The 20,699-nt window shown below is 44.7% G+C and overlaps 1 protein-coding gene across 1 annotated transcript in view; it reads left to right on the plus strand.

The window, feature by feature from the left end:
* The window catches only part of MTOR (mechanistic target of rapamycin kinase), a 122,801-nt gene that overhangs the window by 26,819 nt on the left and 75,283 nt on the right, over positions 1-20,699 (plus strand). The window contains exons 18-25 of the mRNA XM_045776888.2: positions 136-265; positions 1,633-1,883; positions 12,074-12,160; positions 14,731-14,898; positions 15,397-15,509; positions 15,829-15,991; positions 17,160-17,252; positions 17,940-18,086. Of these exons, the coding sequence (XP_045632844.2) occupies positions 136-265; positions 1,633-1,883; positions 12,074-12,160; positions 14,731-14,898; positions 15,397-15,509; positions 15,829-15,991; positions 17,160-17,252; positions 17,940-18,086 (1,152 nt within the window). The remainder of the gene's footprint in view (positions 1-135; positions 266-1,632; positions 1,884-12,073; positions 12,161-14,730; positions 14,899-15,396; positions 15,510-15,828; positions 15,992-17,159; positions 17,253-17,939; positions 18,087-20,699) is intronic.

Below are 20,699 nucleotides of genomic sequence, written 5' to 3' on the forward strand. Positions count from 1 at the left end.
TCCGCTTTGTTCTTCTAGCTGGTCATTCAGGTATGAACTGGGTGTCATGGAACATGAGAGTAATAGTCATGAAACCTATTGTCATCAGATCTTGTGATGAATATTTTCTTTTTCCCCCTCCCCTTACCCACCCAGGCTATCCGTGTGTTGGGGCTTTTGGGGGCCCTGGATCCCTACAAGCACAAAGTAAACATTGGCATGATTGACCAGTCCCGCGACGCTTCTGCTGTCAGCCTATCTGAATCCAAGTCAAGTCAGGATTCCTGTAAGTTGAGGGGAACCGTGAAAGACCCGCCAAGTTCCTGCCTCACAAAGCCCTTGCTGGCTGTGGTTAGAAAGAGCCTTGGGCTGGATAACAAATTATAGCATATTGGCTCACTTCATGACTTTTGAATGGAAGGTCAAGTTTCCTCTTGAATCACGATAGGGATGCTGCTTCCCAGTATGTCCATAGTCCTTACATCTGTCCACATTCTTTGTCAAGGGTCAATAGGCCAAGTCTGTACCCACCTTTGGTGCTGATGAGAGAGATGTGTTTTATCACCCCATCACCTCTGTTCATCTCTCATTCTTTGTTAGTGCTTCTTTGATGTTTTCTATTCTCATGGCACCCAAGAAGGAAGGGCGTAGAATTTATTCTCCTGGTTTTAATTGCTAGGGAAACCTGAGGCCAGGCTCAGGGACATAGAGAAACTGGTAGCAATCAGAATCCAGGGCTCTTTTTTTTCATCAGCTGGTCTGGCCTTGGAGCCCCTCTGCATTTTGACAAGTAGCCTGAGAGATTGGGTAGGGTATGGGGCTACTGCAGATTTTTCTAGGCTTAACTCATTGTTCATCAAGGCGGGCTTTATTTTCGAAAGAGTGAAAGTTCAACAGTGGCTCTCCCAGCCGTTCCAGCAAAATGTTGTTTTCCCAGAATAATTTGTTTCTACAAGACCAGTGCTCTAACCCCTGAGCTATGGAGTCTTCTCCTCAAAATAATTGGTTTCTAAACTCTACAGATGGAATCCTATTGCTTCCAGTTCTTCTGTATAGTAGAGAAGCGTAGCTCTGACCTTACCCTTCAGACCAGGCTGGTCAGGAACAGAGTCTGAGCCTGGTCCCTGCAGGTTTCATCCTTGCTCAGTGGCGCCAGTCCAGTCTCCTGACTGGTCTAGTTCTTGGCCTCTTCAGTGCACCGTTCACCCGCCCTCACCCAGTCTTTGAGATCCTTGCTGTTCAGGTCAGCTAACATTTGCCGCTCCCTCTTCTGAAGTCCCTAGGGGAATCAAACAGCTGCTGAACAGATGTTAGCCTAATCTGATTTCCTTTACTTTCATTTGGGGGAGTAATTATTTTTATTGATGGTTTCAACTACAAAGTTGTCAACTGTAATGATAAGAAGCGAAGTTTAACATAGCAATTTAAAGAAAACCCATCATGTACCGTTTTAGGCTTTTGTGGTCGGGGTAATAGAACAGCCTAAAGCTCTTGAATTTCTTCATGGTGAGAGCCTGTTCATGGGTTCCTAACATATCCTGTATTCCCCATGAATGCCGAATGATGGTCAGGCTGTTTGTTGTTAGGCAGGTTCTGCTCCAAGTCAGAGTCATGTCATGTAGAGCTCGTGATTTCGCCATCTTTTTGTCCTAGCGGACTACAGCACCAGCGAGATGCTGGTCAACATGGGCAACCTGCCCCTGGATGAGTTCTACCCTGCTGTGTCCATGGTGGCGCTGATGCGGATCTTCCGAGACCAGTCCCTCTCGCACCATCACACCATGGTTGTCCAGGCCATCACCTTCATCTTCAAGTCTCTGGGCCTCAAGTGTGTGCAGTTCCTGCCGCAGGTCATGCCCACATTCCTCAATGTCATTCGGGTCTGCGATGGGGCCATCCGGGAAGTAAGTAGCTACAGCCCCACCCCTGCTCCTGAGCCCCACTTCCTACTGATGCCCCCTGTTGGCTGTTGGGCCGAGTACCTCTCCTCCCCCTAACTCCTAACCCCTGAGGGTACAGGTTCAGTTTCCTGAGTTATCCCCTCAGAATGGCTAAACGATGAGTGGGGTGGGGGTGGGGATGTACCTAGAGTTCAGTGTGGTTCTCGGGAAGAATGTCCCACCGTGTGAACTTGCTGCTTCCTTGTGATTAGTTTGAAGTCCATCAAGTCCATCATTTTTAGTGAGAATATTACAGAGGTGACATTGCATACCTCTTACCAGATCTCGTAATGTCAGCTTCTCCCATTAGTGTTGATCCTGAGTTTGAGCACGTGGTTAAATTGGCCTCTGTCAGAGCTCTCCATCGTAAGGGGCCTTTTTTCTGAGTCAGTAAGTAATCTGGGGGTGATGCTTTGAGACTGTGACTGTCCTGTTCCTTGACTATCTTGGACCCAATGACTGAACAACTGTGGGTGATCCTTGCCTGAATCCGCTGTCACACTGCTTGCAAAGTAAGGACTTTCTAGTTCTACCATTTCTTCTCCTTTTAACAGCTGACCCTCCTGTAAAGTAGAAATTTCCCCCTTTCCCTCCCTGTTTCTCCCTTTTGCTCTTTTCTTTCTCTAAACTACACAAGTTGCAGAGTGGTTCTGTGATTATTTACCACTACCGGCAGCAAACCTGCTAAATAAAGCTCAAGGGAGCTTTTTTTGTTTCTTAAGATTTGTTTATGTATTTGAGAGAGAGAGAGCATGTGTGTGAATGAGCAGGGGAAGGGGCAGAGAGAGAGAGGGAGAGGGAGAGAATCTCAAGCAGACCCCTACTGAGCATGGAGCCCTGACACGGGGCTTGATCTCAGGACTCTGCCGTCATGACCTGAGCCAAAATCAAGAGTTGAACGTTCATCCGACTGAACCCCCCAGGTGCCCCTTTAATTAATTTTTTAGCCAGTTTTTTCCTCTGTGATTATGTGTTCAATTTGATGTACGTTTAGAGGAAATAATATCTTTTTAGAAAGTGTATTTTCTAACTTCGTGCCTGGAGTATGGAAGTGGTTTATGTACTCAACCTCATCGAATTCTTACTAATTCTAATAATTTAACTAAATTTTCCTAGCTTTCACCGTAGATAATCATGTAGTCTGCAAAAAGAGAAAGATAGTTCTAGTTTTTTGTTTTAATCTGTAAGCCAGTTAGTACTTTTCCTCATTTGCATTTCTACGACCTTCACTACAAGGTTGATGAGACTCTGTGAAACTGGAAATCTTTAATCTTGCTCCTGATTTCAGTGGGACTGCTGTTAAGATTTACCCACTAAGTATAATGTTTGCTGTAGGTTTTTGGCAGGTAGCTTTTTAAGGGTTATAAGTGTTTCCTTGTGGTCTTTATTTGCTAGAATTTTTATCATGAATGGGTATTGGATTTATCAGATGTCTTTGATTGTCTCGTGTGATGACCATAAATTTTTTCTCTTTCAGTGTTAATATGTTGAATTACATTGATACGTTGTTCTAATGTTGAAATATTTTTGAATTCTTGTTTTAAAACCATCTTGGTTATGATGTATTTTTTGATACATTGACTTTATATCTAATATTTAATATCATTTTCTTACATCTACATTCCTGAGTGGAATTGGCCTGTAGTTATTTTTTTTTTTTTTTAACTACAGGTTCAAAGATGAGTTTAGCTTTTCAGTTTCTTCTTAAAACAGTTTTGGTCACATTTGTTTTGAAATTATTCTTTTATTTTTTGAAGATTTTATTTATTTGAGAGAGAGAGAGAGCATGAGCAGGGGCAGAGGGAGAGGGAGAAGCAGGCTCCCCACCGAGCCAGGAGCCTGACACAGGGCTCGATTTCATGACCCCGGGATCATGGCCTGAGCCAAAGGCAGATGCTTAACCAACTGAGCCATTCAGGCGTCCCTAAGAAATTACTCATTTTATTTACTTTATAGATTTGCATTTTCAGGACATTTCATAGAATTGGAACCATATGTGGGTTTTTTTGTGTGTCTAGCTTCTTTCACTTAGCATAATACTTTTGGGGTTCATCATGGATCAGTAGTTCATTCCTTCTTCATAACTGAATAATAATTTAGTGTCATTGCTCAGAGATAAGTGTTTTTAATGTTTCCTATGATTTCTTTTTTCACCATTGAGTTATTTAGAAGTGGATATTTTAATTTGCAGATTTACAGGGTTTCAAATTTCTTTTTTGGATATCTGTTTCTAACTTAATTGCATTGGGTTGACGATTCTTTGATGTTTGCTGAAACTGCCTTAACAGTCGAATGCTTGATCCGTTTTGATGTTTCCTCTGTACTTGGGAATAGTGGGTATTTGCTGATGTTATGTGCCAAGTTCCATGTATGTCATTAGATTTGGACTTATTACTTACTGCATTCAAATTTTTTGTATTCTTCTTAGTTTTTTGTTTGCTTGATCTGTCACTGAGAGAAGTGAAATAATCTCCTTTTACAGTGGTGGATTTATTGATTTCTCATAGTTTAGTCAGTTCTGTTTTATATATTTGAGGGGATATATTATTAGGTACATTCAAATTTAAAATCATTGTGTCTTCCTGGTAAATCGAATCTTTTATCATTTTTTTAATCTAATCTCTTTTTTTAATAATAATTTTTTATTATATTATTTTATTCACCATACAGTACATCCCAGTTTTTGATGTAAAGTTCCATGATTTAGTTGCGTATAACACCCAGTGCACCATGCAATACGTGCCCTCCTTACTACCCATCACCAGCCTATCCCATTCCCCCACCCCCCTCCCCTCTGAAGCCCTCAGTTTGTTTCCCAGAGTCCATAGTCTCGAATCTTTTATCATTTTGCAAGGACTCTTTTTATCTTTAAAATACCTTAAAATTTATTTTGCCTTAGTATAGCGACAACAACTCTTTTTTGGAGGGTGTATGTCTTTTATTATCCTTTTACTTTTAATTATCTTGTGACTTTTTGCTTTAGGTGGGTCTCTCATGGTGATAATAGAGCTGGATTATCCCTTTAATCTCTTTTGAAAATCTTTGTTAATCAGTGCATTCAGTCCAGTTACAGTTATTGTGATTGTTGATACATTTGGGTTTATTTCCACCATCTGACTTTTAGTGCTTTATTTTTGACCTGCTTTATCTGTTTATTTTCTTTCTTTTCTGTCTTTGAGCTTGGTTGAGCTTTCATTTTCTTGTCTTTGCCCTCTACTTGTTGCTACCTTTAATTTTAATAAATGTTTTGTAATGGGATATTTTAGTCGTAAACAGAAGTAGACAACTGGGGTTCCTGGGTGGCTCAGTCAGTTGAGGATTCAACTCAGGTCATAATCTCACGGGTCATGGGATTGAGTCTTATGTTGGCCTCTGTGCTCAGCGGAGTCTACTTGAAGATTCTCTCCCTCTGCCCCTCCCCCTACTTATGCATGTGTTCACTCTCTCTCTAAAATAAATAAGCGCATCTTTTTTAAAAAAAAGTAGACAACTTCTATTAAATTCCCATACTCATCAGTAATTATTAGCATTTTATCAATTTGGTTTCATCTTATTACACCCCCCCACCACCACCATTTCTTTCCACACACACGTGCACAAACATTTTTTCTGGGGTATTTTAAAGTAAATCCCAGATATTGTACTATTTTACCAATAAATACTTTTTCCTAAGTCAAGCAGAGAAAGACAACTATCATATGATTTCTCTCATCTATGGAACATAAGAACTAGAATGATCAGTAGGGGAAGAAAGGGATAAAGAAAGGGGGGTAATCAGAAGGGGGAATGAAACATGAGAGACTATGGACTATGAGAAACAAACTGAGGGCTACAGAGGGGAGGGGGGTGGGGGAATGGGATAGGCCGGTGATGGGTAGTAAGGAGGGCACGTATTGCATGGTGCACTGGGTGTTATACACAACTAATGAATCATCGAGCCTTACATCGAAAACCGGGGATGTACTGTATGGTGACTAACATAATATAATAAAAAATCATTATAAAAAAAAAATACTTTTTCCCCCATATAACTAAAATTACAACACCTACAAAAGTAAGAATAATTCCTTAATAATTTTTAATACCAAGCCTTTTTCAGATGTCCTTGTTTGTCTTAAAAATGTCTTGTTATATTTGGTTTTATTTAAATCAGAATCTGGTTAAGTTATGCACATGGCATTCGGTCGATATAGCCAATTCTCTTTCTGTCTGTTCTCCTTTTTCTCCCACTTTTTTTTTTCATGCCATTTATTTGTGGAAGAAAGCAGGTCATTTGTCCTATAGAATTTCCCATTCTGAATTTGGCTGGTTGTATCTTCGAGATATCTTAACTTCTTGTAAACTGATTAGATTTAGAGTCGATTAAATTCAGGTTCCTTCTTTTGGCCAGAAATACTTCATAGGCAGTACTGAATACTTCCTGTTTGAACAGTTACTAAGCAAATCTTTTCTAAATCATCCATTTCTAGTGGTGTAAAGGTTAATCAGTGGGCTTAGTTACTGTGATCCTGTGTTCCATGTCAGCCTTTCTCCTAATCATTTTAGTGTTCATTGAAGATTGTGTTCTAGAATGATTATTGAATTAGCAACTGGAAAGCTGTGATTTTCTAATTATATTATTCCTGGATTTATTAGTTAGCAATTGTCTGTAAAGAAATTTATGTTGTCAGTTATTCGGTTAATTTGAAGTATAGTTCATACAGGGAGGGCAGAATAAATGCATGATTCTTTACTTTTATTTATCAGCTTTCCAGAGTCATGAATCAAGTCCCTTGCAACTTCTCAAAGGTGACTCAGGCACCACCCCACAACCCCTGCTGTTTTTGGAGTATGATTATCAGCTCATGGAGCTTTATATGGTATTTTTGTTCATTTGAAGGCACTGTTCTTTCTCATGATCTACTTATCCCAGTCAGTCTGGCTGTTGTGTTCCTTTTACATTGGCAGTGGTCTTAGTCTTTGATTGTATTTTTTTGCTTTCTGGGGAAAATAAAACAAAAAACTATTCTGAGCTTATCAGGTACATTTCACTCAAGCCTGGGCATGGCCGCTTCCAAGGAGCTGTGGTTTCTTCAAGTGAAGATGGTAGTTAGAGATTGCAGTTGGTGTGCTGGGGTGCTCATTGCTATTGGCGTATTGTTGTTTCTCGGCCATTTCAGTGAACAGAACTAGAAATAAGTGATTTTTAGAGAGAGGAAATAGAAGTCATGAAGTAATACAGATTTTACAATGCAAATTTAAGATTTAAGAGTTTTTACTTTGATTTTATTCTTGTTTCTCACACTGAAAAACTCGTTACTTGGTTCTGACATTTCTATAATTACTTGCTTTATCTTGCAGAATACATTCCTGCATGTATCTTATATACATGTAAATGGTAAATGATCAGTATTAGTAATAACAGTAAGGTTACTGAATGCAGTTCAAAGTTTTTTGTGATTTTGTTGTTGTTAGGCTGTGTCCTTTTGGGGATACACACCAAAATACCGTGTTTAAAGTCGCTTGAAATTCGTCTTTGAGTGTTTGTGCAACCAACTTGACTGACAGTTCAATTAGTTTCTGTTTATTTCAGTTTTTAGAAATTTCTTTGAGATTTTTCTAACTTAACTTTTATTCTAATTATGTAAGACATTAACACAGTTTCAGAGCCAAAGCTGTGAAATACATTCACCGAAGTCTGGCTTCTCTCTCCATCCGTATTACCCTGTTTCTTCCCGTAGCATTTCCTATTGCTGCTGTCACAGATCCCCAGCAACGTCATGGCTGCAAACAGCCCAGCTTTATCATCTTACAGCTCCGTAGGTCATCAGTCTGACAGAGGTCATACTGAACCAAGATCAGGGTGCTGTTGAGACATGGTCCTTTCTGGAGGCTCTGGGGAGGGCCCGTCTCCTTGCTGTTTCGGGCTTCCAGCGGCTGCCCGCATTCCTTGGCCCTCTTTCTCTGCCTTCAGACGCAGCAGCATCTCTCTGACCCTTCGTTTGCTGCCAGATCCTCCTCTCTGCCCACAGCCAGCAAAGGTTCTCTGCTTTTAAGGGATCATCTCCACATGTCAGAGTCCTGAACCTTAATCACATCTTCAGAAGTCCCCTTTGTCATACAGGGTCATTTATTCGTGGGATCTAGGGATTGGGGCACAGACATCTTCGGCTTACCGTTATTTTGCCTGCCACACTTCCCCCCTAAGGTAACCATTTGATCATTTTTCAATGTATCTTTCCACTGTTTGTTTTTGAAAATGTAAGGAAATCCATATTCCCCCGCCTTCCTCCCTCAGAAGAGAACGTAACGTAAACACTCTTGTGCGCCCTGCTTTTTTTCACTGTCACAGCAGCATGCCCTGGAGTTCCTGCCGCGGCAGCACCGAGGACGCCTGCACTCCCTGAGAGGTGACGGCACCCCGCCGTGTGCGCGGTCCACAGCTGTTGAACCCGTCCTTGTGGATGAACGTTTGTGTTTTTCCCGTTCTTTTGATACTCAAAATAATCCTGTAACAAAAAGCTTTGTATGTACATCATTTTTTACCTTTTTTTGTATTTGATTGGCCTTGCTTTTTACGTTTTTTTAATATTTTTTTTGGTAATCTCTATGCCCCATGCGGGGCTCAGACTCACGACCCCGAGATCAAGAGTCACACGCTCCTCTGACTGAGCCAGCCAGACACCCCCTGATTTTTTACGCTCAGATCTTTGAGCTCTTTGGAATCTATCCCCCTGTACAGGATGAGGGATGGATTCATTTTATCCTTTTTACCCTAGATTTTGCCTCACATACCTAACTTTAATATCTAATTTTAAAAATTAATCCATATCTCTGTCCTCCTGAATAACATACAAAACTTAGAGTGATTGCTCAAACTATCTCCTTCCGTCTTAGGTAGTATCATTTTTTTTTTTCTACCAGCAAACTAAATATCATCGCTATTTTGTGCAGACACACTTGCCGTCTCGATTCTCAGTGTTCTGTCTCCCACCTCAGGGCTTCCTCCTAGGATTTCATCCTTCTTAAAATGAGGGCACATTCCTCTTGTGAGCATCCATCAAAGTAATCTCTCTGTTTCTGTGTGTCCAGAAAAGTTTTATTTCACCCTCCTTTTAAATCTTTATTTAGCTGAGGATAACGATTCTGAGTTCTCCTGCAACTGTAGATATGATCCCATGGTTTCTGATTTCTTTTGTTGTTGAGAAGTCATGATTCCTTTTTACTTCACCTCACTTTTCTCAGTGGCTACTTCAGATCATCTCATTGTGTTTGTTGCCCTGAAGTTCTGCTGTTGTGTATCTTGATACAGATTTCTTTCTCACATCCTGTTTGGAGTCTGTGGGCTTCCTGAATATGAGGATCCCACCCCTCCGTTTTTTCTTTCAGAATTTGATTCACATGTAGAGCTCACTCTGTCCTTAATGCATGTTAGTTTCTTGTCCATATTTTTCATCTTTATCTCTCGGAGATCCATTCTGCATATTTCTTCACATCTCTTTTCTGTTCATGAATTCCTCAGCTGTGTCTTTTTGACCTGTCCTTGAGTTTCTAGTTTCAACTACATTTTTTTATTATCTAAAGTTATACTAGGTTCTTTCAAGTATGCTTAGTGTTTTTGGGTGGTGTTCTTGGCTCATTTTCTTAATTCGTGCATTTATTTCTTTAAGCATTTTAAACAGATTTTATATTTTTTATCAATAATTCCAGTATTTATAAAATCCCTGATGGGTCTGATCCTGCTATTTGTTGTTTCTGCCGAGTCACACTGGCAATGGTCTATCCTTATGTGTCTTATAATTTTAGATCATGTAGCCTACTCAGCTGGGCATTCCCCGGAGCAGTACTAGAAAATCTGCTCTCAAGTTGCATCTCTCCGGAGAGGATTTGCTTTTGCTTCTGCCATGTGACCCAGGAGAACTTTAAGTTAATTTCTTGTCTTAGAGTTTCTCAGTCCACACAGATAGTCAGAATAACCTCCTAAACTCATATGAGAATGACCTGAAATTACAAGCTCTTGGGGGAGACTTTTTTCCTACCTAGACTCCATGTCAAGACTGACAATTGTCTTTGTCTCCTTTTGCCAGTGGACAGATTTGGGGGAAGGGGGATGGTCACCATTTCTCTTAATACATAGCCCTCTGAAGGTCTGGCTTTCTGTAAAAGGTTTCAGTTCTGATAACCCAATAATAGTATTTGTTACTGTTTATGCATTATCTTCAGGCTTTTCATATCAGGGGTATCTAACTCACCATGTTTTCAAGAACAAAACTATGTGTTCTTTTAATATACTAATGTTCCAGGGAAAAAAGAGAAGAAAAGCTTGGGGAAGAATCTAAGGGAGAAGAAGGGCGGGGTGGTGGTGGCTGCTGGGTTCCTCGCTGTGAGGGAGGCACTTACTGTGGGCATCTGTCCTATGGCCGCTGCAGATGGCTTAGCATTGCTGGGCTTCCCCATTACACCTAATGTGAAATGACAGCAGGGGTCAGGAGGTTCTGTCCTTTCTGTCTTTTGGTTTTCCTAATCTTCCTGCCATCCCCAATGCCCTGCTTTTCCTCCAGCTTCAATTTTCTACCTTCTTTCAGGTTTCGCATAACAAAAATGTAGCTAAAAAAAAATTATACTTAGAGTCTCACATTCCTTGGTCTCTGAAGTGTCCTGTCATAGAGACCATTTCACAAAAAGGGCCAGCAGCAATTCAGTGAGGAGGCTCCCAAGAGGTAGTTAGGGAATGCTGTCCTGAGTTGAGGCGAACCTGTGCCATGTGCTGGGCAGGTTCTAACCACCTTAGAATCCATTGGTGTCCTTGTCATTAGAGAATGCATCCACACTCCCTTGGAGCCCATCCCTGTATGTCCTGTGAGTCTCACCTCTTCAGGTAGTGAGTCCGTAAGTCTGTGACTCATGCTGTTTGAAACAACACTTTGTATTTATCCCTGACTTGCCCAAGTTTCAGAATGCAGGTAACGGTGAAAATATGTATTTCATTGCTTAATTGTCCTTATTAATGGGGGGAGGCAGAGGCATAGAGAGCTAGGAAAATCTTTCGGGGAGGGGGATTTAGAATATGATTTGCTATTGCATATTGACATGTAGCACTATGTGAAGATCATTACAAAATAAAAACCACACCCTAAAGACACCTTTAGCCAAGAAAGTAGCTGGATCGCCTTTACCCAAGCCTTTGTATTCCCAGCTTGGTTTAGTGGATGACATCCCTTCTTACAGCTGCATCGTATCAGCCTGAAGAGAATCTCCTTATCCCATCCCTTCCCCAGTTTGCTTACTGTTTTGGTGCACGGTTTCTCAGAGATAAACAGTTACGTAATGAATTAAGATCTAATTAATTGAGTCAATTACTATAAATGAACCACAATACCCATAATAGTTAGCTGTATTTATTTTTGGAAGTAAGTGGTAGTGAATTAGAACTGAAGAGACAAAAGATACATTTATAGTTGATTAAAAATTTCATGTCCGTGGGGGCGCCTGGGTAGCGCAGCGGTTAAGCGTCTGCCTTTGGCTCAGGGCGTGATCCCAGCGTTCTGGGTTCGAGCCCCATATCAGGCTTCTCCACTAGGGCCTGCTTCTTCCTCTCCCACTCCCCCTGCTTGTGTTCCCTCTCTCGCTGGCTGTCTCTCTCTGTCAAATAAATAAATAAAATCTTTAAAAAAAAAAATTTTCATGTCCGCTTTGAAGTCTTTAGTCCCTCCGCACATCCTTCAGTGATAGCTGGTGTTCACGGAGCACTTCACGGTATTCACATCTGCTGCTAGTGCTTTGCAGGTATTATCCCGTTCAACTTAAAGTAAGCCCAGGAGACGAGTACTGTTATCTGCATCTTCCCCCTGAAGAAGCTGGGCACAGAGAGGTTAAATGAAGGTCATAGAGCCAAGAGGTAGCATCGTGGCTCACGACAGCCGCTCTGGCCCCGAAGCCCTTGCTATGCCCTGGCTCGCCTGGCTGGGGTGTAAAGCCACAGAGAGTTGTTTTTAGCCCCCACCATGATCCCCGCCAAAGGTTTTCAGTCGGATTTCTTTAGACTTACTCTCAGTAGAGGGATGGTGTGGAAACCGATTCCATAGTCGTGTTCGTTTGTTCCCACGGACTTAGGGTAACCCTGGGAGTTCTCCATCCTTCCTGATGCCAACTTGCTGACCTCTTCTCCATTCCAGTTCCTGTTCCAGCAGCTGGGAATGCTGGTGTCCTTTGTGAAGAGCCACATCCGACCTTACATGGATGAAATAGTCACCCTCATGAGAGTGAGTAGAAGTTAGTGCTTTGGCCGGTTCATCAGCGTTTGGGTCAAGGAACATTCAGAGGCAGGTGTGGCGAGCATGGACATTTTTATCACAGGTCTTTGTAGAGCTGTTACAACGGGAGTATAAAATGCGGGGCAGGGTTCCCCGGTGGGTGATGACGGGAGGGGGGCTGCTGCCGGGGGCTTCAGCACCTGAGTGCGAGGCATGAAGTTGGAGGAAGAATCCTGAAGTCATTGTTCTGCCAGAAATAGACTCTCGAGTTCTTTGCCTCACACACAACAAAGCAATTTCACCTTAATATCACAACAGTGTTTTACTGTTCCCACGAAAGCCCTCTGTCTTACGGCGCATAAAACCACGGCCTTAAGAGAGGTTTGGGGATTAGGTTTTGGTAGCGCTGTTAAATACGACGCACTCCTGTCAGGCCCCGAGGAGGAAGGCAAGGCTTTTCCCCACCGCCTTTAAGAGCATAAATGCCACCTTCTGACTGCAGCAGCACCTGAGGACAGGCTCCCGTCCCAGATTTTATGACGTGCTTTAAGCAGGTGCGGAGGACTCCCCGTCGGTGGCAATATCGTTTTTCTGTTTGGGGGGAGGACTGCTTCCTGCTGTTCTGTATCATTTCAGTGTCTCTGCTGGGAAGCTTGCTTTGCAGAGATGGCTGTGCCCTCAAAGAATTGGAAGACAATTCTTCACTGATTTCTGCTCTTCTCTGCCAGCCCTTTGTAGTTAGCTTGGAGGGAGCAGCAGGACTAAAATCAAAGTGGCTGACTTCAAAGCTGGAACTTCCCTGAAACTGGGTCTCAGAACTGAAAAACTCCTGTCTGTACAAATAATTAAAACCGCTTGCTCCCCGACTCCTGCCACGGAGGCCTCTGTACAAGGAAGTTGAGCAGAGAGCTGGAGAGCCCGGGGACCGTGTGGGGGAGGGGCCAGGCAGGCAGCAAGCGGTGTACTCGTGGTTGGAAGCAGAACTAATCGGAGACTTAGTCCCCAAAAAAAACTTAGGACCAAACACAGACGTTTGAGGCAGGGAGCTTCATACCTGCAAAATGCAGCTTTCATTTCCTCCAAGATGGGTAAGGTGCACCAGGGGCTCTTTCCTTGACTGCTGATCCTGGGCATTTTAATGAGCGCCCCTGGGCCTGGGATGAGAACAGTCTCTGTTAACAATGATCCCTGGGCAGGCTGCCTGGCTTCTTTGAGGGAGAGAAACTCCTGTAAGGAGCCTACAGTAATACAGTGGAGAGGTAGGTGGGCTTTCTCTAAAGAAGGCAGAGTGCGGGCCAAGTGAATGCACATCAGATGGACCGTGGAGGTTATAAATCAGAGGTGTTTCCTTGGCAGAGGTTTTTACCTAGAGAAAATAGCTTTTCCAGAGAGAATACGTCTCTCTCCGAGCAGAGAGAAAGTAAGTTTTACCAGCATCTTGTAGTATGGTTTTTACTTTCTAAACTATTATGATTTTTAAGACATTTTTTAATAAAAATACTTTATGCTTCTGTAAAGCCTTTCTTCTGAGGAGTTCTCTCTTTTTCTTTTTTTCATTGACTTTGCTCTGAATTCGTTGAGGGCCCCAAAGTATGAATATGCATGGGTTACCTCATTAGTAGGGCTAATCTATCATCATCCAGTCTCCTTCTCTGGAGGTTTCAAACAAGGCAGTAGTTAACTCTGTTTTTGAGTTGATTTGAAATGATAGCTTTTCCTGGATTCAGAAACTCGGACCTATTTGGGGTACCGAGGCAGATTCTGTGGCCGATTGGCCAGGTTTTCACTTTAGGAACTTATTGAAACATAACTACATGGGTGTAGAAAAAGTTCCCCTTTTGTGGCATTATCCAGGCCTGAAAATGATTTGGGACAAATGTCAGGTGTTATCTATATCTAGCGAAGTCTAAAGCCAGAAAGGGCCGGAAACTTTGTTCACACTGGACTCACCCTCTGGTAGAGAGCAGCTGGTACCTAAAGTGAAGAATCCACTGTGGGAAGCCTGAGAGGTCCTTGAGTGAAATAAACCTAGTCGCTCATTCACTCTCTAAACATGCGTTCGGTGGCTGGACTATGCCAGGTGCTGTGCTAGGTTCTGGGGAGACAGAGATGGCTCAAAGGGGTTCCTTGCCCTTAACTAGTTTACAGTCTAGTAGAGAGAAGGTGGCAAAGAAAATAAAGTTACTACAGGTGCTAGAAGAGAAGGGGGCAGAAGGATCCAAAGTGTGTAATGGAAGGAGAACAGGAAAGCCTTCATGGAAGTGAGGCTTGAGCTGGTCTAGAAACTCAGATAGGGCTTAGCTGAGCAAGAGTTGGGATTCTAGGCAGAGCTCAGCACAAGCAAAGTACAGAGGCGAGAAGGAGCCTGGTGCATTCGGGGAAATGCCATTTCATTTGTTCACTGTGACTGTGACCTAGGATACAAAGAGGCCCAGGGAGAGGGGGCTGGAGAAGGAGTCTCTCTTGGGGCACACTGTGCTCACTACAGTTTTGCTTCTTTTGGGCCATCTCTGCTCCTTGATTCCTAGTTCAGCTGAAGAGCACCTGGCTTTGCTTCTCTGTCTCTTCCCTGTTTATAGGAATTCTGGGTCATGAACACCTCGATCCAGAGCACAATCATCCTTCTCATTGAGCAAATAGTGGTAGCTCTTGGGGGTGAATTTAAGCTCTACCTGCCCCAGCTGATCCCACACATGCTACGCGTCTTCATGCATGACAACAGCCCAGGCCGCATCGTCTCCATCAAGGTGAGTCCAGAAGGGTGTCCTCTAGAGAGTTTGCCAGCATCCATCAGAGTCCAGGGATGATCAGCTAAGAGGCAAGACCCTGTTCGGAGTGACAGGATGGTGCTCGATCCATAAGATCAAGTCCAAAGAATGCTAATACCCGATGTGTGCAGTTGATAGGATGTTTACAGTCCTCTCTTGATTGGCCTTATGTTTTCTCTCTTTTATTGGATTATTCTTGGTAAATGTTTTATCCCCGATCCGTTCTCTCTGTTAGTATCTAGCAACCAATTCCTTATCCGTTGAAATAAGCTCAGAGAAAGCAAAATAATACACAAGCAAAATAAAATGGGAAGGGGGAGTGCCACCAAATGAATGTGGCTCAAGGCCACTTACTGAAGGCTTTTCAGAGTCCCCACAGAATTCAGAGTTTCCCACACCCTTGCCCCACTCCATGTGCTTAGATACTTGGTACCTGCCTGTATTTGTTCATCTCCAGGCTTTTGCTCCCTTTTGCAGCTGTTGGCCGCCATCCAGCTGTTTGGCGCCAACCTGGATGACTATCTGCATTTGTTGTTGCCCCCTATCGTGAAGCTGTTTGACGCCCCGGAAGTTCCCCTGCCATCTCGGAAGTAAGCACCTGCACTTTGGGACTAAGCAGCCGTCAAGGTTTTCACGTTTTGTTAAAAATGTCCTTTTCTCAAGTTCCCAGGCCATCTTCCCATTTTTTTTGTTACCTCCGCTCTCTTTATTTTAGTCCAGAAATGCCCCAGGCTTCTGGAAATCTTAACCATCCCTATCCCACTGGGACATATGTTGGATCCATGTCACCCGAGGTACCTCCGAGGCCGTGCCTTCCCATTTGGTGCTGATTGTTAAGATAACCCTCAGCCACTTCTCGTACTTTGGGACCATGTGTTAACAATTACCGCATGTCCGTGGTTATTGTAGGGCAGCATTAGAGACAGTGGACCGCCTGACAGAGTCCCTGGACTTCACTGACTACGCCTCGCGGATCATTCATCCGATTGTTCGAACGCTGGACCAGAGCCCGGAACTGCGTCCCACGGCCATGGACACGTTGTCTTCGCTGGTCTTCCAGCTGGGGAAGAAGGTGAGGCAGGAGTCCTACACAGCCGTGCTCTTCTGCCTGGCTTGGGGAAGATGACTTTGTCTGTGAACGTCTCTATTTGTGAGTCTGTAGCTCTCAACTGCCTTCAAAGAACTAGGAATTATTTGCTTTTTTTGTCCCTTCCTTTATTTAGCAAGTATTTCTCGAGCCATGTATGTGGGCTAAATGCTGTTCTGGGATAAAGCAGTAAACGGAACGGTGTCCTTGTTCTCATGGAGCTTACATTCCAGTGAGGCAAAGCTAACAAACACAGTCTGTCTCATAAGAGCATAGAGTGAGTGGGGAGAGATGCTGTTTGTTTAGGGTGGACAGTGAAGACCTCTGATAAATTGACATCTGACCAGAGACCCAAATAAAGGTCTGAGCCCAGAGAGTTGGATGCTGGAGTTGAGTTGGAAGGAGTAGCAAATGCAAATGTGTGAGGAAGCAGCATGCTGGAAGGGTCCAAGGAAGAGCAGGAAAGCAGTGTGGCTTCAGAGGAGGGAGCTGGGCGGGGTGGGAAAGGCTTGGAGTTCAGGTCGTAGAGGTAAGGTGGGGCTGGGATGGGACGTAGACTAGGTGCTGTAGGCCAGTGGTTCTCAGATGTCCCTGGACAGTATCTGCATAGCTGGGAACCTGTTAGAAATGTAGATTCTCAGGCCCGTGCCCAGACCTAAACCAGAAACTGGCTGTGGAGCCCAGCAGTCTCTGGTTTCATAAACTCTCCAGGTGATTCCAGTGCCCACAGAAGTTTGCACATCACTGTTGTGGGCCATTGTAAGTACTTGGGCTTTTACTCTGAGCAAGACTAGATGTTCTGGAGGAGCTTGATCGCAGGAATACTGTGGTCTGACCTGGTGACTCACAGTGCTGTGTGGAAGAACAGACCAGGCCAAGAGTGGGAGCAGAGAGAGCGGTCAGAGGCCATCACAGTAACCCAGATGGAAGGGGATGGGGACTCGGATTGTAGCGGGGTGTGTGTCTGTGTGTGTGTACGTGTGTGTGTGCGCGCGCGCGCATGTGAGAGAGAGACAGACGGGTGATTCTTCTCAATAACACAGAGCCACCCCAAACCCAGGAGAACTAGCTATAACTAGCGGTGGTGATAGTCTTTTATCTGCCTCCCACTCTGCAGAGTAACTTTTCCGACCTCTTCTCTCTCCTTCGACAGTACCAAATTTTCATTCCAATGGTGAATAAAGTCCTGGTGCGACACCGAATCAACCATCAGCGCTACGACGTCCTCATCTGCAGAATCGTCAAGGTGAACTGCACTCGGTTTCTGTCCCAACGTCCCCCGCTGTCTCTCCTCATGGATATGGGATCACATCTGGCTTTTTAGCTCCAGACTAGCGATGGGCAAACAGTTTCTGTAAAGATAGCAGGTTTTCTCAGCTCTGTAGGCAGCCTGGGCTCTGAGGCAGTGACTGGGCCCTGCCGCCTGAAAGCAGCTGCCCGCTCATGGAAGAGCGTGAGCCTGGCCGCCTGCCTGTGCGCTGCACTGAGGGACACCACGGGGTGCTTCTCGAATAGCTTGCATATGGTACAAAATTGTCATCTTCCTTTGATTTTTTTTTTTCCCCCAATCATTTGAAAATACAGAAACCCTTCTTGGCTCCCAGGCCACACAAAGCCAGCCAGTGGGCTCTTTGCCCCCTGGCTCGTAGCACTTGGTCCCTTGGATCACTGCCCATAGTGTTAGCTTTGCCAGCTGTGTGCTCATCGTACAGAGTCAGTGCTGTCACTGACCGAGAGTGACCAGCAAAGAGGGGTCTGCAGTGGGGAATGTAGCCCACCTGTGGTTCATTTTGTCCACGCATGTAACTTTTTCCTTCCTGTTGACATCCTGACCTTTCCAGAAGGTGTGACCCTCCTAGGGTTTGAGGGGGTTTTCTAAACTGGGAGGACCCTAGCGGAGTTGTGGGGTTTTTCTGTAAATCTCTGGTTGCAGGGATACACCCTTGCTGATGAAGAAGAGGACCCTTTGATTTACCAGCATCGAATGCTGAGGAGTGGCCAGGGGGATGCGTTGGCTAGTGGGCCAGTAGAAACAGGGCCCATGAAGAAACTGCATGTCAGCACCATCAACCTCCAAAAGGCAAGTCCGTAATTTCCGGAGGGGACTTGGAAAGGAGAGCCCCGCTCTTCTGTCTCGTTCAGAACTCTTAGCTCTTGCTACCATTAGTTTAAAACAACCAAAGACCAGCCCAACCATTTTTCTGAAACTCTAGCTACCCTGAACTTAGGTCATTTTGTCTTTTTCCAGGTGTCCAAATTACACATTTTTAAAAATAAAGGATAATTGTAGAACGAAGCTCTGAGGTTCCTTGGAGCTTTCATAGTAGAATCCTTTGTTATAAATAACATTCTTATTTTTCACATGAATGGAACAAAGCCAGTGAGCCCCCTAGTTAGCACTGAGACTGTGCCAGCCCTTTAAAGCAGTGCTTCTCAGACTCCTGAGACTCACGGGGCTTACTGACTGCTGGGGGCTGGCGAAGATGCTTGTTTGAATGGGGGCAGTCCGAGGTCAGGCCTACATTCTGTATTTCCACCAAAGTCCTATGTAATGCCAGTGCTACCGGTCCAGGGACCACACTTTGAGTAGCAAGTTTTCAGATCTTTGCAAATAAATACTGAGTTCTCTCTGCTGACAAAAGCCTGGGATATAACAGCTTCTCACCACGTATGCCACCAGCCATCCATTTAAAAACAGGCAGTTCCAAAGCATCGCTAGTAGATCTGAGCAGAGTAATCGTAGTTATGTCACCGACTTTTAAATAAATATACCACGTTGCTTATTTCCCACGTTTTGCATTAGTGTTAGTGCTTCTGGTGACTGTGAGCAGCTCCCTGTTTGGAGTTCAATGTGGTGGTATTCTTCCTCTGTTAGCGGTTGACCCACAGCAGCTGCACTTGAAGGATAGCAGTGGACCGAGATAGAGAACTGGGCAGGACTGGATCCCTGCTGACTTGTTCTCTTCTTTTGGCCAAGCCCATAAAGATTTGAGCACAGACCTGTGTGTGTGTGTGTGTATGTGTATGTGTGTGTATGTGTGTGTGTTCACACACAGCTGGGGACCACTGGGGCTTATCGTTGACTGTTGAACCAGCCTTCACCCACATACGCAGCTGTAAAGTGGCCGCCGCCGAGAAGGGTTGGGTGATTTATGAGGGAAGTGGTGAAAGACCCCTGGGGCAGGAGCGATGCTGCTTTCCCTCCGTGGAGTGTGCCACTGCTAGTCCAAGACTGCAGGAGAAGAAGGCCACCGGGCACCCGTTGAGGCCACCCTGCTGACACCTCACCCTTCAGGGAGGGGCCGGGCAGAGAAGCCACATGCACATTTCCACCCAGATGTTTTCCACCTACCTGGGTTCAGAATGTCCTTCCAAGCAGGCAGCTGTCCACCCTCTTAGAGCCGTGTCCTGACTATTTTAGGGAACTCCCCGGTAGTCTAGGTTGCTTCCAGGAAGGTTTGCTTTCTACCCAGGACTTGGAAAAAGAAGCATGACCTTTGCCAAACAGAAAAAAAAGAGTCTCTAGTGTATCTCACCTGAGAGAACAGATCCAATCCAAGAACCCTAAGCAGAATCTCCAGTGCGGACTCTCAGCCCCGTTTGGGCTTCCACACACTCGCGGGCAGGTAACTCGGGGTCGGTGCAGCGACCAGTCTGACCCGCTTTCAGAGCAGCAGTGCGCCACCTCGGTCACCTTTCTCCTGCCGATGCTAACGGGGGAGTTACACGGGGCAGGAAACGTAGAAACCGTTCGTCCGTACCTCCGTAGTGCCTGCCAGGGTTTTCGGCGCTTTCCCGTCTGAGGAGAAGCTCTCTGGGCTTACCTTCTGATGAATAGGCTGGCGTTCTGTCAGCGAGCGCCGGCCCCACCGGAGGAGGCGGGCAGCTGTGCTGGTGGCGGAAGGCAACCGGCTGGTGTTGACACAGTCACCGCAGAATCCAGAGAAGCGAGAGAGGATTAGGTTTTAAATGAAAGAACAGCAGGGAAGGGCCCACATGGGGGACTTACCCTGTTTGATAGATCGTGCAGTTGTCTGTGAAGCTAAGATTTCCGGAGACTTCTTTGCTACCATTTCTGAAACGGTGACAGTAATAGCACTGACAACTGCCAATATCTGTGGGGTGCTTTCCACGTGTCAGGCACTGATGTGAGCATGTTACGTATATTGACTCATTTACCCTTCACCCTGTGAGTTAGGTGCTGTCGTTACTGTCGGCATTTTGCAGAGATACGGATGTTGAGGCCCAGTGATTTGCCCAGAGTCAGCTGGTTAAGTGGTGGAGCCGGGGTTTGACCAAGGTAGCATGACTACAGAGCCCAGTTTCTTCACCACTGTGCTGAACTGCCTCCGCCTTACCCAGGCTCAGCCTCACAGCACTAGAGGGAAAAGACCTTCGTGATTCTCCCTTGTGTATGTACCACTTTTGAAATGCCGTGCGCTATAGAGCAGCTATCCGGAGACCCTTCGTGTAGGGAGGAAGCCAGAGGCCTCTGGATAGAAAAGGACTCGCTGTTCCTATTTTGTTCAACAGAACAAAGTTTAAAAGCCAAGTAACTAGTGTCACTGTTCCTCCTGGTTCAGGGTGCTCATTGTATCGTCAGAATCATCGACATAATTTTTCAGTTTGCCCCTTAACGTCTCTACTTCACTTTCTGACATAAAACAGTAGTTTGGATGGTATCACTCATTTG

The sequence above is a fragment of the Ursus americanus genome, chromosome 33, assembly GCF_024610735.1.
Source record: "Ursus americanus isolate L20-20 chromosome 33, mUrsAme1.1.p, whole genome shotgun sequence".
NCBI lineage: Eukaryota > Metazoa > Chordata > Mammalia > Carnivora > Ursidae > Ursus > Ursus americanus.